Source organism: Lepidothrix coronata, unplaced genomic scaffold (assembly GCF_001604755.1).
Source record: "Lepidothrix coronata isolate B3197 unplaced genomic scaffold, Lepidothrix_coronata-1.0 Scaffold28, whole genome shotgun sequence".
Classification (NCBI taxonomy): Eukaryota; Metazoa; Chordata; class Aves; order Passeriformes; family Pipridae; genus Lepidothrix; species Lepidothrix coronata.
In genome coordinates, this window is record NW_016690208.1 from 1,636,260 (window position 1) to 1,649,251 (window position 12,992).

The 12,992-nt window shown below is 53.4% G+C and overlaps 2 protein-coding genes across 2 annotated transcripts; one reads left to right on the forward strand and one right to left on the reverse strand.

Moving 5' to 3' along the window:
* The first annotated feature begins 4,057 nt into the window (after positions 1-4,057).
* ENDOG (endonuclease G) lies at positions 4,058-6,458 on the forward strand. Its single transcript, XM_017810395.1, has 3 exons — positions 4,058-4,567; positions 4,985-5,094; positions 5,725-6,458. The coding sequence occupies exons 1-3, from the start codon at positions 4,058-4,060 to the stop codon at positions 6,008-6,010; spliced, it is 906 nt and encodes a 301-aa protein (XP_017665884.1). The 3' UTR covers positions 6,011-6,458.
* A 399-nt stretch (positions 6,459-6,857) lies between these two features.
* On the reverse strand, positions 6,858-12,032 carry SPOUT1 (SPOUT domain containing methyltransferase 1). The gene is made up of 12 exons (XM_017810394.1): positions 11,954-12,032; positions 11,834-11,876; positions 11,623-11,754; positions 11,117-11,276; positions 10,183-10,272; positions 9,842-9,891; positions 9,536-9,666; positions 9,060-9,132; positions 8,632-8,730; positions 7,949-8,051; positions 7,352-7,499; positions 6,858-7,206 (listed from the first exon to the last, which is right to left on the reverse strand). The coding sequence occupies exons 1-12, from the start codon at positions 11,999-12,001 to the stop codon at positions 7,114-7,116; spliced, it is 1,170 nt and encodes a 389-aa protein (XP_017665883.1). The 5' UTR covers positions 12,002-12,032; the 3' UTR covers positions 6,858-7,113.
* Positions 12,033-12,992: the final 960 nt, after the last annotated feature.

The window sequence follows — 12,992 nt, forward strand, 5'->3', positions numbered from 1 at the left end:
TTCATCTGATTTTGAAGAAGGCAAAGGAACTTCAGGATTCCAAATAGTCCATGGGCCCAACAAAAGGTGTCAGAGAAGCTGTGGCAGTGGATCCCAGGAGATACCTCCATGGAGTGTGGTGCACTAAAGCTCTTCGTGGTCCCTGCAGGACTTCAGGTTTTTTTGGACTAATGGCCACCTTGAAGACTTCCTTCTACTCTATTTATTAGGTCACAGACTGATTACTTCCCCATCTACTTGGGTCCTGCACTCCAGATTTTTCCAAGTCTCAATGCCTCTTTGCTGCCAAAAGCAGTTCTTTGTATTTTTTTTTTTAATGACTTTAAGTTTGGAGAGAAAGAAATCTTCTGTCTGCATATCCCTGAAGGGATGGACTCCTGTATCATGGAAGTAACACTCGGAGTAACTTCTGATGGGGAAAGGACAGACTGAGTCCAATGAATTTTGGTGGGTGAACATAGAAGGATCTTCCTCCTGTGAACAGAATGTATTCCAGTGAAGTCACACAGTCTGCCATTCAAGTAACTTCTGGATTCTCCTCCCTCGTGTCTGCACTTGGCCATCCCTGAGGTGTGTGAAGAGGAAGATGGAATCAGTTTCTGGTGATTGGACCCCTTTGCCTGGGAAAAGGACTTGGGAAGGTGAGATGGGAGGACATGGTGACAGCTGGTGGCTTTGTGCACTCAAACTGCCTGAATCCAGAACCGCCTTATCAACGAGGTCTCCCTGAAATCAAGACTGGTGGTTTTAATCCCTGAGTGTAGTTCCAAGTCAAGCCTTACTACGCACAGCCTTAGAGCAGGATTGATGCTGCAGGGGGGCCTCAGGCTGCTTTCCTGGCTCTGAACTGGAGCATATCCAGCTACAATCAGGATCCTGAAACACAAGAAACAGACACCTGATCATGTGCAATGAAGACAGAAAGACAAATGTGTCATTGCAGGCACAGCACTGGGGTTTTCTGCCTCAGTGGCTCACATAATACTACCCTGCATTGAGCTCTGGTCACACTAACCTTGGTATTGTCTCAAAGTACTTCTTGTCAGGAAGAGATGTGGTAACAGTTCTGACCTAAATAAGAGTCCTTTTCTGGCACAATCCAGCAGCTACACAAGAACCTGTTATTAGTGACTGCTGGGGCTGATCCACTGCTGTGTGCTGGTCCTGTTGGAATCAGCCCTGAGTTGGACACTTGTTCCTCCTGAGAGAAACCTGCTGTACTTCAGATACAGTCAAGCAGGCTCAGGTGAACATGGACTGAGACAAACTACAGAGGGAACTGCTGACCTGCCCCACTGTCAAGCTGAGCAGAAACCCTGAACCTCAGAGGGAGACAGTGCCAGCACCCAGGTGCTTGGGTGGTGCAGAAGCTCTTTATTGAACACTAATCCAGCGTGCTTTTCCCTTTCTTTCTGTGCTGTGCTGGCTCACCTCTGTGTGGCTCTTTCACACTGCAGTCTTTGGTATTTATGGGTATTAATTTGTTAAAGGTCAGTCTTTGTTAGACCTACTTAAGCTACTGCTGGCCTAGAGTCAACCTAGCAGGAGGGATGTGGGCAGCCTTCAGCTTTTCTTACTGGTGTCGTTCCCTTCACTGAAGGCCAGTTCTTCACAGGCTGCTGTAAATCTCACAAAGGTGTGTGGGGAGACTGCAGGACAGGTTGGTGCATGTACCTGTGTTCTTGTTGGCAATCCCAGGCAATCTCTGCCTCTTCAGAAGATGCTCGAGTACCACAGGTGCAGCCAGGTGTTGCTGCTGTGTTGCAAGAGCAACTGAAGGTTTAAAGCAATCTGTAATTAATACCTGTGGCAACACTATCCCTCTCTGCTGCAATCTTTTCTAGAGGGTACAGTTTTCCTCCAAGGAAAATGGGACAGGTAGACCACGACAGCTCTATAATGTCTGCTCTAGTCACTGGATGGATGTTCTTCTTTCTGAGCTGTTCCAGGTGGTCCCATGGACTCAGCTCTTGGGGTACCTGCACTAGGGAGGCTGTTGGCCAGACCTTGTGTGGCCAAATAACCACCTGGGAGGTTCTCTCCAAATGTAGAACCAGAGGGGGTCACACTCTGTGGCAGAATTGGACCTTCTCCGAACACTTCTGCCTCAGAACTGCTCTAAATGCTTCTGCAGCTCTCCCATTCCATGTACAAGCTCTGCTCTCACCTCCCTGAATATCTGGCCTGGGCTGTCCACTTTGAGTCCCCCTGGCAAGTGCAGGGATTCCCTTATGCTGGATTTTCTCACTGGTAGTGGGACCATCCATGGAGGTTCCTGCTCTGAACAGCTGGAAGTCTCCTTAAAGTAACCTTGAGGAAGCAGCAGGCAAATCAGGATGAAAGCATTACTTGGTGGTGAACTTTGCACGTTTTCAGAGTAGCTTTGTGCCCTGGGGGTGACCTGCCTGGGCAGGAGCTGGGCTGGAGCGTTGCACACACTCAGGGAAGGCAGAGGGGACGTGCAGGTGGCTGTTGGGTGCAGGTGTCTCGCTGTCTTCTCCCTTCCTTGGTGTCCCAGGGCTCATGTTGTGGCACCTTACCTTGGGGGGTGACAGTAGCTGCCTTAGAAAGGAGTCTGCAGTGGTTTAAAGGGATGTGATGAGAGCTTTGGCTGCTGGAAAGGTTCTCTAGGATAAATTTTGTAGCCTTATCCAGACTATGGCTGCTAAATTGATTGAGTTCTTTGGGGGGAGCTTGGAACATCTTTAAACCTAGACAGGCTGGTTCCCACATAAAAAGCTGCTTTATATTCCTCCTTTTTTCCCTCTGGTGTGGTAGAACTTCTGTCCTGCTGTTGAAAGGAGTTGACTTTTCAGTGACTGGGGACCTTAATTCTTTACTCCAACACTTTCTCCTTTCTTTAAGAGCAAAACTGAGGGGAGAAAAAAAAGTCTTTATTACCAGCTTTTGAATCTCCTCATGAATCCCTTGGCTTCATTCCTCAAAGGCTTTTGGTGATTTATTTTTGTTGTTGTTGAGATGAGATGATACTTAAATAGTGGTTCCTTTCTTGTGTGACCAAGTAACAACTACTCCAGCCTTGAGATGTTTCCACCTCTGCTTTCTTTCAATCCTGACCTGCTGCAGAAGCAGCAGAAGAGTTGGCTGAGGGAACAGTTCTTTGATGTGGGAGGTGTCGACAGGACACTGTGCTGGGTGTGGGGTAGGATGAGCCTTCCCTGGGAGGGACAGGTCTGCTCTACCTGGAATTCAGGAAACTCTGTGGCTTGGTCAATCAGGTAAGAGGGTACTAGAGATCAAGTTGTTGGTGGTGGTCATTCAAAGGACTGATTTGTGTGACCTAGACTGGAATTATTCACACTTTGGCAGCGAGTAGAATGAAGGCCAGAAGTTGCTTAAGGGGTGTTTGGGGAAGCAGAGGCTGTTTTCCCTTAAGGAATGTCAATCTTTGTTTTAGCTGTTTGGGGCACTCCTCTAAAACGCCCTTTCCCCAAAGAAAGGAACAGATAGCACTTTTTTTTTTTTCCTTCAACTTGCTTGGAAAGAATTGCCAGAACAGTGTGTAGTGAACACTTCATCACTCTAAAACTCCTTCCTCTACGCTTCTTTTTAAACACTATTTTTATAACGCTTCCCTAACCAAACGGGGTGACTTCGTGCAAACCTCTCCCGGTGCTGTGACCGGAGTTTGGGCTGTCGTGTCCATAGTGTGAGCGGCTGGGCCGGGCCGTCCGAGTCTTGGGGCCCAGCCATCTCTTTCTTCCCGACATGGTTTTGCTTTCCCTTCCCAAGCGCGGGAGCGGTGCCTTTCTCCCGGGAGCACCCGCGGGCGCTCTCGGCCGCGGTGTGAGCGCGGGTCCCGCGCCTCGCTGACCGCTGAGTGCTTCTGTTCTGTGTCCCGCTCCCTCTCCCGTCCCGTCATTCCCGGTAAATCCTTTCCCGCTCCCATCCCGGGATCGCGGCGTCCGCGCTGTCCCCGCACCCGCGCCGTGCGCGCGCTGCCTTAAAGCGGCGATGCCGCCGCCTCGTCGCGGCCGCCCCCGGCGCGGCCGCGGCCCCTTTTAATCGCCCGGGGGCGGTCCCCACCGGCACGGCCATGCTACGGGCGCGCTGGGCGCTGCCGTTCGCGGTGGGCGCGGGGCTGGGGGCGGCCCTGGCCCCCCGGCACCGCCGGGATGCCCCGGATCCGCGGGGCGAGGCGGCCGAAGGGCTGCTGGCCCGGCTGCCCGTGCTCCCCGCCGTGTCCGCGGCCGTGTCCGACCTGCCGGCCCCGCCGGGCTCGGGGCGCACCGAGCTCAGCAAGTACGGGCTGCCCGGGCTGGCGCAGCTGCGGAGCCGCGAGTCCTACGTGCTGTGCTACGACCCGCGGAGCCGCAGCGCGCTCTGGGTCATCGAGCAGCTCAACCGGGACACGCTGAGCGGCGCCTCGGACCGCGCCGCCTGCGACTTCCAGGAGGATGACTCGGTGCACGAGTATCACCGCGCCACCAACGCCGACTACCGCGGCAGCGGCTTCGACCGCGGGCACCTGGCGGCGGCCGCCAACCACAAGTGGAGCCAGAAGGCCATGCGGGACACGTTCTACCTGAGCAACATCGCCCCGCAGGTACGGTCCGGAGCTGCCCCGGCCAAGGGCAGACGCGAGAAACCACCTGGGAGTGGCGCTGTGTGTGACCCTCTGGGCAGAGAGGGGGCAAAGTCACCCGGAGGTGTTTCCTGCTGAGTCTATCAACTGCAAAGGCACCTGCACGTGCCTCTCAAGCCATGAGAGACCCCCAGTTAAACACGTGGACAGACACTTGCAAAAGTTGTGGGCTGAGCGATGGGTCCTGTCCTGGGTGTGCAAACCAGGACCTCACTGTGCACAGCTTCCAAAGCAAAGGTGGTAGTGGAGATTTAGGATTTTATGATCTCTTCTGGAAAGTGCATGGGGCACTGTGAGATGCGTTAACAGAAAAGGCAGGTGTGTTACTCTGAACAATGACGAAATACCCCTGCAACTTACTGCTGTTTGTGTTTCTAGAATCCTCACTTAAACCAGAATGCCTGGAATAACCTTGAGAAGTACTGCAGGAGCTTGGCAAGGCACAACAGGAATGTCTATGTCTGCACAGGACCCCTCTTCCTGCCCAGGTAAACACGAGGGCTGAGCTGGGATGGCACTCAAAGGGTGCATTGTGCTGGAAAAGGAAAACAGGATGAGGTGCTCCTGCCCGCTCAGTAGGTGAGACCAGCTGTGCACAGAGGTTCTGTGGAAAGGTACTTTCTTAGGATTAGGATATAGTTTGTGCATTTCCCATCCAGTTGATTATTTCATGAGTAAGGGTGGGTTTCTTGAGCTACAGTATGACCAAGTTGCTTTTGCTTGCAGTCCTTAACAATTTAGTAATTACTAGATGATTAGATTAACAGATTTGACTGCAGACCCCATTACTGCAGAATAAAGCTTCCAGGTTTTATTTCATGGACTACCACTCCACTTAAGGGCACGGCTTTATTTGCAAAGATCTTCACGTAGCACTAAAGAGCAGCTGTCTCATGTTGAGATCTCTTCAGCAGCAGGAAATAGCTCAGAAGGGCTATTACAGAGAGCCAGCAGGGAGGGGCTTTGGGGGGAGCAGACCCAGTGCACAGCTCAGCATCCCTCTGTCACGTAGCCTCTGCTGCTGGGGGGTGGGGGCTCACTTAGGGGGTGTTGGAGGGCTGAGGGGGTGGAGGTGGCACCAGACAGGGGGATAACCTGGGGTGTTGCTGTCGGTGCAGGACGGAGGCTGATGGGAAGATGTATGTCAAGTACCAGGTGATTGGGAAGAACAACGTGGCCGTCCCCACCCACTTCTTCAAGGTGCTCATCTTGGAAAAGGAGAGTGGGGAGATCGAGCTGCGCTCGTATGTGATGCCCAACAGCCCCGTGGATGAGAAAATCCCCCTGGAACGGTTCCTGGTCCCCATCGAGAGCATCGAGAGAGCCTCGGGGCTGCTCTTTGTCCCAAACATCCTGAGGAGAACAAGTAACTTGAAAGCCATCACAGCTGGGAGCAAAAGTTGAACCCTGACTAAGCAAATCCAGGTATCCCCTGGGAAGGGACTGACAGCAGTGACCCACAGAATCATAGTTCCTTGTGCAATTTTAAATGTGGGAAGAATCAAACCAATGCTTCTTTCTACCCCTTCCCCTCTTTTGTGTGACAGTGAAACACAAACACAACACACAGCAGATCTCCAGGGAGGTCCTCCAAAGACTCCTGGGCACTTGACACTGTAGCAGCTCTCTAGACTAGAATTTGTCCCTAATCCACCGCTCCCCTGGAGTTATGTGAGGCTCCTTAGGGCAGAGGGAAGTTACTAATTTTTGCTGTTTATCAGGGAAGGAGGGGAAGCAAGATGGGTGCAGTGGGAGGAGAGGAGAAGTTCCTGCCTTCCTGTGGCCAAAGGATTGTGTGATTGTTTTCTTTCAGAAGATGGTTTTAGCAGTAAAGCTTTGACCACCCGTGGTATTGGTTGTTTCTTATCTGCTCTCACCAAAGCTCTGAATATCTCAGCAGGAGGAGGGGAGGACAGAGCCAACTTTTCCAGCTGCTTTCCTGTCTGAGCTCACTGTAGGCAGAGCTTAAGGCATCACAGATGGAGCCAAACTGTAACGAGCTGATGTGTTTTAGTGCTGAGGCCAAACTGAAGCTCCAGCTCTTCCTGGTGTTGGGAAGGATGAAGCCTTGGAGTTGAAGGGTGGGCTGGGGAAGTCACGCTGAGGAAAGAACAGCTTCTTGGCATAAGGATTAAGCTTTGACTTCCTTTCAGTCTGAAAGCCACATGGCTCCAGAGTCACTGAGTGTGCAGGACCTCTGCACAGAGAGTGCCCATCCTCTACATGAAGTCACACCTGGATTTGAGGCAGCTGAGGTTCCATACTGCTTTATTCCCACCCCAGATGTCGGAATTGCTGAGACCCAGCCTGCTGCCAGGCTCGTCCCAGCTGCTGGGCCATGGAGGCAGGAGGGCACAGACTTGCTCCCAGCAGCAGCTGAATTCTTGGCTGGGCAGCGCTGCCAGCTTTGGTCACGCTGTGCCTCGGCCCCGCCAGGCTCTCCGAGTGACTTGCCCAGCACCCCTTGTTTGAAGAGCCGCCTCCCTGAGTCCTCAGGCCTGCCAAGGTCAGTGGTTTCCCTTCCCTTCAGCTGTCCCTGGTGTCTTCACAGCCTCTTGGATGTGGGGTCTGAGTGCAGACAGGGAGATCAACAGCGCTTCCTGGAACAGAACAGAGTCAGAGCTGCTCTGAGAGCACCAGGCAAAGCAGCTGCTCCCTGAGGGTCACTGGGGAGCCACACGTGGGCCACACGTGTCACTGCCACAGGCCCTGCCCTGGGCACACCCTGCACCGTCAGCCCCCCACCTCTGTGCGGATGGTCCTGCTGCCCTGGCCGGGGCAGGTGTTCAGGTAGAAGTCAAAGAGTGTGCTTGGGTCGGTGACCTCCAGGTTTGGATCCACATCAACCCCAGCTTCCAAGCCTTCAAGGCCTCCAAACACGACAAGGGCATGCCTGGGAAGAGCACAGGGACAGGGTGAGAGGGCAGAATCTGCAAGAAGCAGGCTCCTTTCTTTTATTCAGGTGTCTGGGTCTGCTTTCAAGCTCCTGTGTGCTGCTGAAGCAGGGAGCTGTGTCCCTTGCTGATGGTGCCCAGTGCAGCTGCCTCCCCACCAAAAGCCCTGCAGCACTTGGCCAATGTGACAGTCCCTGCTACCAACTCCAGAGAAAAAGGAAAGGAATTGGTCTTGACCTGGGGTACTTCCCCAGCTTCTGGGACGCAGAGAAATGTGCCTTGGTGTAAAAGGGAGCAGCAGAGCATTGGAGGGAGCCTGTGGGTAAGTCTTGCACTTGGATCTAGGAGCATTCCAGCCTGGGAGGACACCAAGGCTGCAGTGCAGCTCTGCTGCCTGCACCAGCCTCACTGGGGGCTCTCAGAGGGGCCAAGCAGGTGGGACACAAACCTGAAGGACGGGAGAGTGACCTGGTCCACGGGGCTGCCCCGCTCTGAGGTCCCAATGGAGAGATCGTAGCCTTCCTTGAACGGGCACTCGGAAAAGACAGCACCTGGGAAGCACAGTCTGGGGTTATTGCTGCAGTGCCCTCGCCCATGTGCCTTCTGGACAAGGTGAACTAGTGCCACTGGTGCATCGGGAGACGGAAGAATGATTCCTCTTTCCCACATAATTCCCTTGCTCTAGGAACCTCCCACACCCTTCTCAACAGCAGCACCTTCTCCTCAAAGCTCATAACACTGGTGCTAGGAACCATTCCTTGACTAATAGTTTCCCTAAGAGGTCCAGTCAACCAGAACTCAGGAAGAGGATTTTTCAGGGCCCTTGAGCTCAAATGTCACTGCTGGCTCTGGTGGGATTGAGTGGGATGTCGTTATCATGGAAACTCATCTCCTGCTGCTGTGCAGCCATTTGGAGCAATGGTGAGTGGAGATACAGGGGAGAGTTCTGGTGGGTGACTGGCCTCTAAATTTGGCTGCCAGATGGCTGCTAACTGCATGTGTAAGCTGCCTTTAAGACAAGAGAGATTTCTGTGGAAGAGATATTAATATGTTTAGCCAGTAGGCCTGAAATTGGTGGGCAAGCTCAGGCAGAGCCCTGACAGAGAGCAGGGAATCCCTGCCAATACTCACTCAGGCAGGAGGCAAGGCGGACACTGTACCCCCAGTACAAGCCCGAGACCGTCCGCGGGTGGTGTGAGGACACCACGGTGCCTTTGTGCACTTTGGCTTCTGGAAGGGAAGCAAGGAGATGATCAACCCCTGCAATCTGGTGAGATTTGACCAGCCATTTCTCCTGGGGTGGGGCACTGGATTGGTGTAGAACACGACCCTCCCTTTTTCCAGAATGTGAAGAGGGATTCTGGGAATTCTGCGAGTTCCGGAAAGCGTGCAGGTGTGTTTGGAGTGTTCACTGTTGGTCAAAGAGGCAAGGTAAGGGTGTTACTAAACTGTGTGTGAAGGGAAGGTGTAGAACTGTTGGATACCTTCAAACCTGTGCTATGGAAGGACCAGCTCCTGCAGGTCTGCAGTTCACAGATGCTACTGGAGCCATGGATTACCTGGATTCTGGGGCTCCTCCAGGCGCACAGTGACTCTCAGACCAGGGTTCAGCTGCTTGTCTATCTGCACCTCCTGCAGTGACAGTCACCATCATTGTCAGGCATTCTGGAAGTACTGGGGAAGGTGGGGAAGGAAGGGAACCCTCTCAGGAAGTGGGGGTCTGTTCCAGCCTGGAGCTGGAATGAGGAGTTCTGCATGTGGCTCAGGGCCTTGGGCATCACTCTGAGACTTATTTTGCTGCTCAAAGGTTCAGCTGCAGCAGTGAAGCAACAATGTGCTGGAATAAGCAGGGCCTTCCAGGGGCTTGGGAAGCCACAAACACTGGAGAGCCAGAAGGGACAAGACAGCAACAGCCTTAAACCCCCTGCCAGCCCGCTGTGGCCTTCAGAAACCCAGCAGTACCCACCCTGCCTGCTTCAGATCTGCCAGAGAGACAAAGGGGATTGTTTTGGGGATCTGTGGGTAACAGACATACCTTCCTCATCCCACAGTTAACAAAAGAACCTCTGCCTGGCTTCGATGGCCGGTCCAGCACGACGCCCTCCCGGTATTCCGAGTCCTCATCCACCCGCATGTGGTGGGGGCTGTCCAGGGGATTGAGGAGCCCTGGAACAGCACACAGGGAAGAGCTGCTGAGGAGGACAGTGTAAGTGCCCTCCTGCCTCCTCCCTCCCAGTGTCCCAGAGCACCTCACTGGCTCGGTGAAGTGGGAACAGTTACTGAGATCTGTGTGTCCCACACAAAATGAGCTCAGGAGGGACACAGACAGCTGGATCATTACCTGCAAACTGCAGATCCTCGTGTTTTGGAAAAAAGATTTTCCTCAAGTACCTGTTACCAGAGAAGGCTGAAATGTGAAAAGTTGTTTTTATGGAATCCAAGCCTCAATTCCAACCCTGTCCTGAGTCAAAGGTGCTGAGTATAGAGAAAAGCATTTTGTATCCTGCATTCACTGCTCCTCTTTCAGTTAAACTCCTGAACCAGACAAGTGAAACAATCAGATCCTGTGTTCCTGCATAATGATGTGATACAAACAGAATTTGCCTCCTGCTCTCACAGCCTCTGGTGTGAGGTACCCAGGGCAGTTGGATCTCATGCACAGTCTGACCACGGTGGACTTACTGAGGGCACTCCAAGTACTGCAGGACCCGAGCCAGCTGCACACAAGCATTGCCTTTCCTCCCAATTCCTTTGAAGTCCCCCTCCACGCTCCTGAAAGAAAAAGAAAGCAGCTTGAGGACTCAGTCTGAGGTTGGTCAGGTCTCCAGAAGACCAAGCTTTGCTTCTTAATCTGAAAATAGCAGCACACCCCTTCTCTCCACGCTGCTCATCTTTGGAACTCTCTCCATAAGCCAGGTATCTTTTTCAGTTTTGTTTTTTGATCTTTGTGTGTTGACACAACCTGGCACTTGGATGCCACTGAGCTGGATGCTCCAGAATTGCAGGGCTTGACCAGTTAGCACAAGGGCAGGTCCAAGTGAAAAGCTGAAGGGCACAAATTATTCTTCTAAAGAGATATAGGCATGTCCTGTCCCTCACAGCAAGGTTTAAGACTACAGGAGAACTTGACCTCCTGCTGGTTTGTCATCCCTGTGCTGGGATAAAACAATCCTGGTTGCCAGGGCTGTTCAGTCAAAATCTTTTCCCAGTGGTAGAGGAGTCCCTGTAATCCTGGCATTTGAGAGAGGTCCAAACACTTGCATGAGGTACACACAGTTCCTTCCTGGCCTCAGCTTAGTAAACGACTGAAGGAACTGAAAGCTGAGAGGAAACACTTTGTGCAGAACAGGATGGTTCCTCCTTCATAGAATCTCAGAATGGTTTGGGGTGGAAGGGACCTTAAAGTTCATCTTGTTCCACCCCCTGCCATGGGCAGGGACACCTTCCACTAGCCCAGGTTGCTCCAAGCCCTGTCCAACCTGGCCTTGGACACTTCCAGGGATGGGGCAGCCACAGCTTCTCTGGGCAACCTGTGCCAGGGCCTCCCCACCCTCACAGGGAAGAATGTCTCCCTAAAATCTCATCTAAACGTGCTCTCTTTCAGTCTCCCCCTTACTTCACATCCTCTCCCTGCTCATCAAACACCACGATCTCGTCCACGCAGAAGATGGCGCAGGCCCGGCCGATCTGTCCTGCCAGGTACGTGCGGAGCTCCAGCGACTGCGCGTTGTTCAGGATAGAGCCCGGCAGGGCCACGCTCAGCGTGTGGTGCCGGCCTGGGGACAGAGAGAGCCATGAGAGAGAACCACGGCTGGGGGAGCAGAGCCACGAGAGAGCCACGGCCTGACAGCTGATGTACCGCATCACAGTTACTGCTTCAGCTGCAGCCGTGGTGGGGGAAAAATGCCCTCTGTTTCTTATATTTAATCCCAGATTTTCTCTTAAGAATGGTCTCTCATGCAGTGCTCGCTGTTCGTGCCTGTTTGGGCATGTGGACTGATCCATACTGGACCTATGAAGTGTCACCCTCCCTATCAATCTGTAACACTGACTGGCTTTTAAGAGCCCAATTCTCCCAGCTTTTTCCACCCACGTCTCCACACCGGGTCGCAGCGGCATCACCTCTGTCTTCCTTCTGCTCCTCCTTCTGCTCCTCCTTCTTTTTGGCCTCCTGTTCTGCCAGCTCCCGCACCCGCTGTTTCTCCAGCTTCTTCAGCAGCTTCATCTCCTTCCATTTCTTCTTCTCCGCTTTCCCTGGGGCGGGGAACGGCGCCTGGCGTTAAACACCGGTTTCACCCTCCCGCAGCCCCCACGTGTGCCCGGCCTTCCTTACTCTCCTCCTTCCAGCGCCGCCAGTCCACTTTCCTGTCCTCGACCTGCGGGGGAACGGAGCGCGTTACCCCTCAGGGCCGTCCCCGGGGTCCCCCCGTTCCCAGGGTCCCCCCCGCCCCACCTGCGCTCCCCGGGGCCGCTTCCCCACGCTCCCCTCCGTGTCCGCCATCTTTCCCGCGCTGTGATTGGTCGGACGGCCCTGGCACCTCCCATGGGGGCGGAGCCCCGGTGTCACGTGGGCTTTGCTTAAGCGCCCGGCGCGGGTGCGAAGCTAAGCCGGGACCGCCGCGTTCCGCGGGCGGATGGGTGACCTGTAAGCGACACGGGAATATGGGAACTCCTGTAATTCTGTGGTTGGTCAGATTTTTAGCTTCGTGTTTGTTCAATGGTGTGAGTGACGTTTTACATCCGAGGAGGTCTAGTTCACGAATAGAAACGTTCTGAGTGGTTGGGAGCAAATGTTCCTTGGGATTGCAGCTGTTCCTTGAGGCTTCTTCTCATTTTTTTCTTTTTGAATGCATGTCATCTGTGGATCTCTTGAGATGTGATTTTCTGGAGAGTTGTGCTTCATCCCCAAAACAATAATGAAGATTAAATGCTGGCTATAGCCATTAGCAGGGTCTAGGGATGTGTATGTAAAATTTAGGCAGCCACATCTGTATCTCTTTGCACAAGCACTGCTTGTGTGTTGGACAGTGTGGAAATGCATCCTGCCCCTTGCAGGTTGTGCCATGGCCTAGAGCAAGAGCTCCCACATGTGGGGGGTGTTGCAATTAATCTTCATGTTAATAATCTAATCTCGTGGTTCTCTCTCTGTTTCAGCAGTTGCAGCTCTCCCCATGTTTGGTAGGTAAATGGGTGCTAAAGGGCTTTCAGCAGCACCCACCCAGGCTGTGCAAGCAAGCGAGCCTGGCATGTGCCACCAGTGAGAGCAGGTTTGTTTGCCTCCTTCCCCCTGGTCCATGCAGCTCTGGATCCAAGGGGATCAGTCCCACCAGCTGCAGCCCAGTATGGAAAACCTGTGGAGCTGCTCCCTGCCAGCCTGGGTGGGATGAGCAGCCACCACCACAGGACCCAGTACAGGTGTTGCACAGGTGACAGCAGCTCTCCGGGAGAGCTGTGTCAGCCCTACAGTCAGTACAGAGACATTGACTCTTCCA

Bases quoted from the DNA above. Each gene is read 5' to 3' on its own strand.
- ENDOG (XM_017810395.1), top strand. From the start codon at position 4,058: ATGCTACGGGCGCGCTGGGCGCTGCCGTTCGCGGTGGGCGCGGGGCTG. The intron at 4,568-4,984 runs GTACGGTCCGGA...TTGTGTTTCTAG, and splicing joins TGAGCAACATCGCCCCGCAG to AATCCTCACTTAAACCAGAA. The intron at 5,095-5,724 runs GTAAACACGAGG...CTGTCGGTGCAG, and splicing joins GGACCCCTCTTCCTGCCCAG to GACGGAGGCTGATGGGAAGA.
- SPOUT1 (XM_017810394.1), bottom strand. From the start codon at position 12,001: ATGGCGGACACGGAGGGGAGCGTGGGGAAGCGGCCCCGGGGAGCGCAG. The intron at 8,052-8,631 runs GTGAGTATTGGC...TGTGCTTCCCAG, and splicing joins CCGCCTTGCCTCCTGCCTGA to GTGCTGTCTTTTCCGAGTGC. The intron at 7,207-7,351 runs GTGGGGGGCTGA...GTTCTGTTCCAG, and splicing joins GCAGGACCATCCGCACAGAG to GAAGCGCTGTTGATCTCCCT.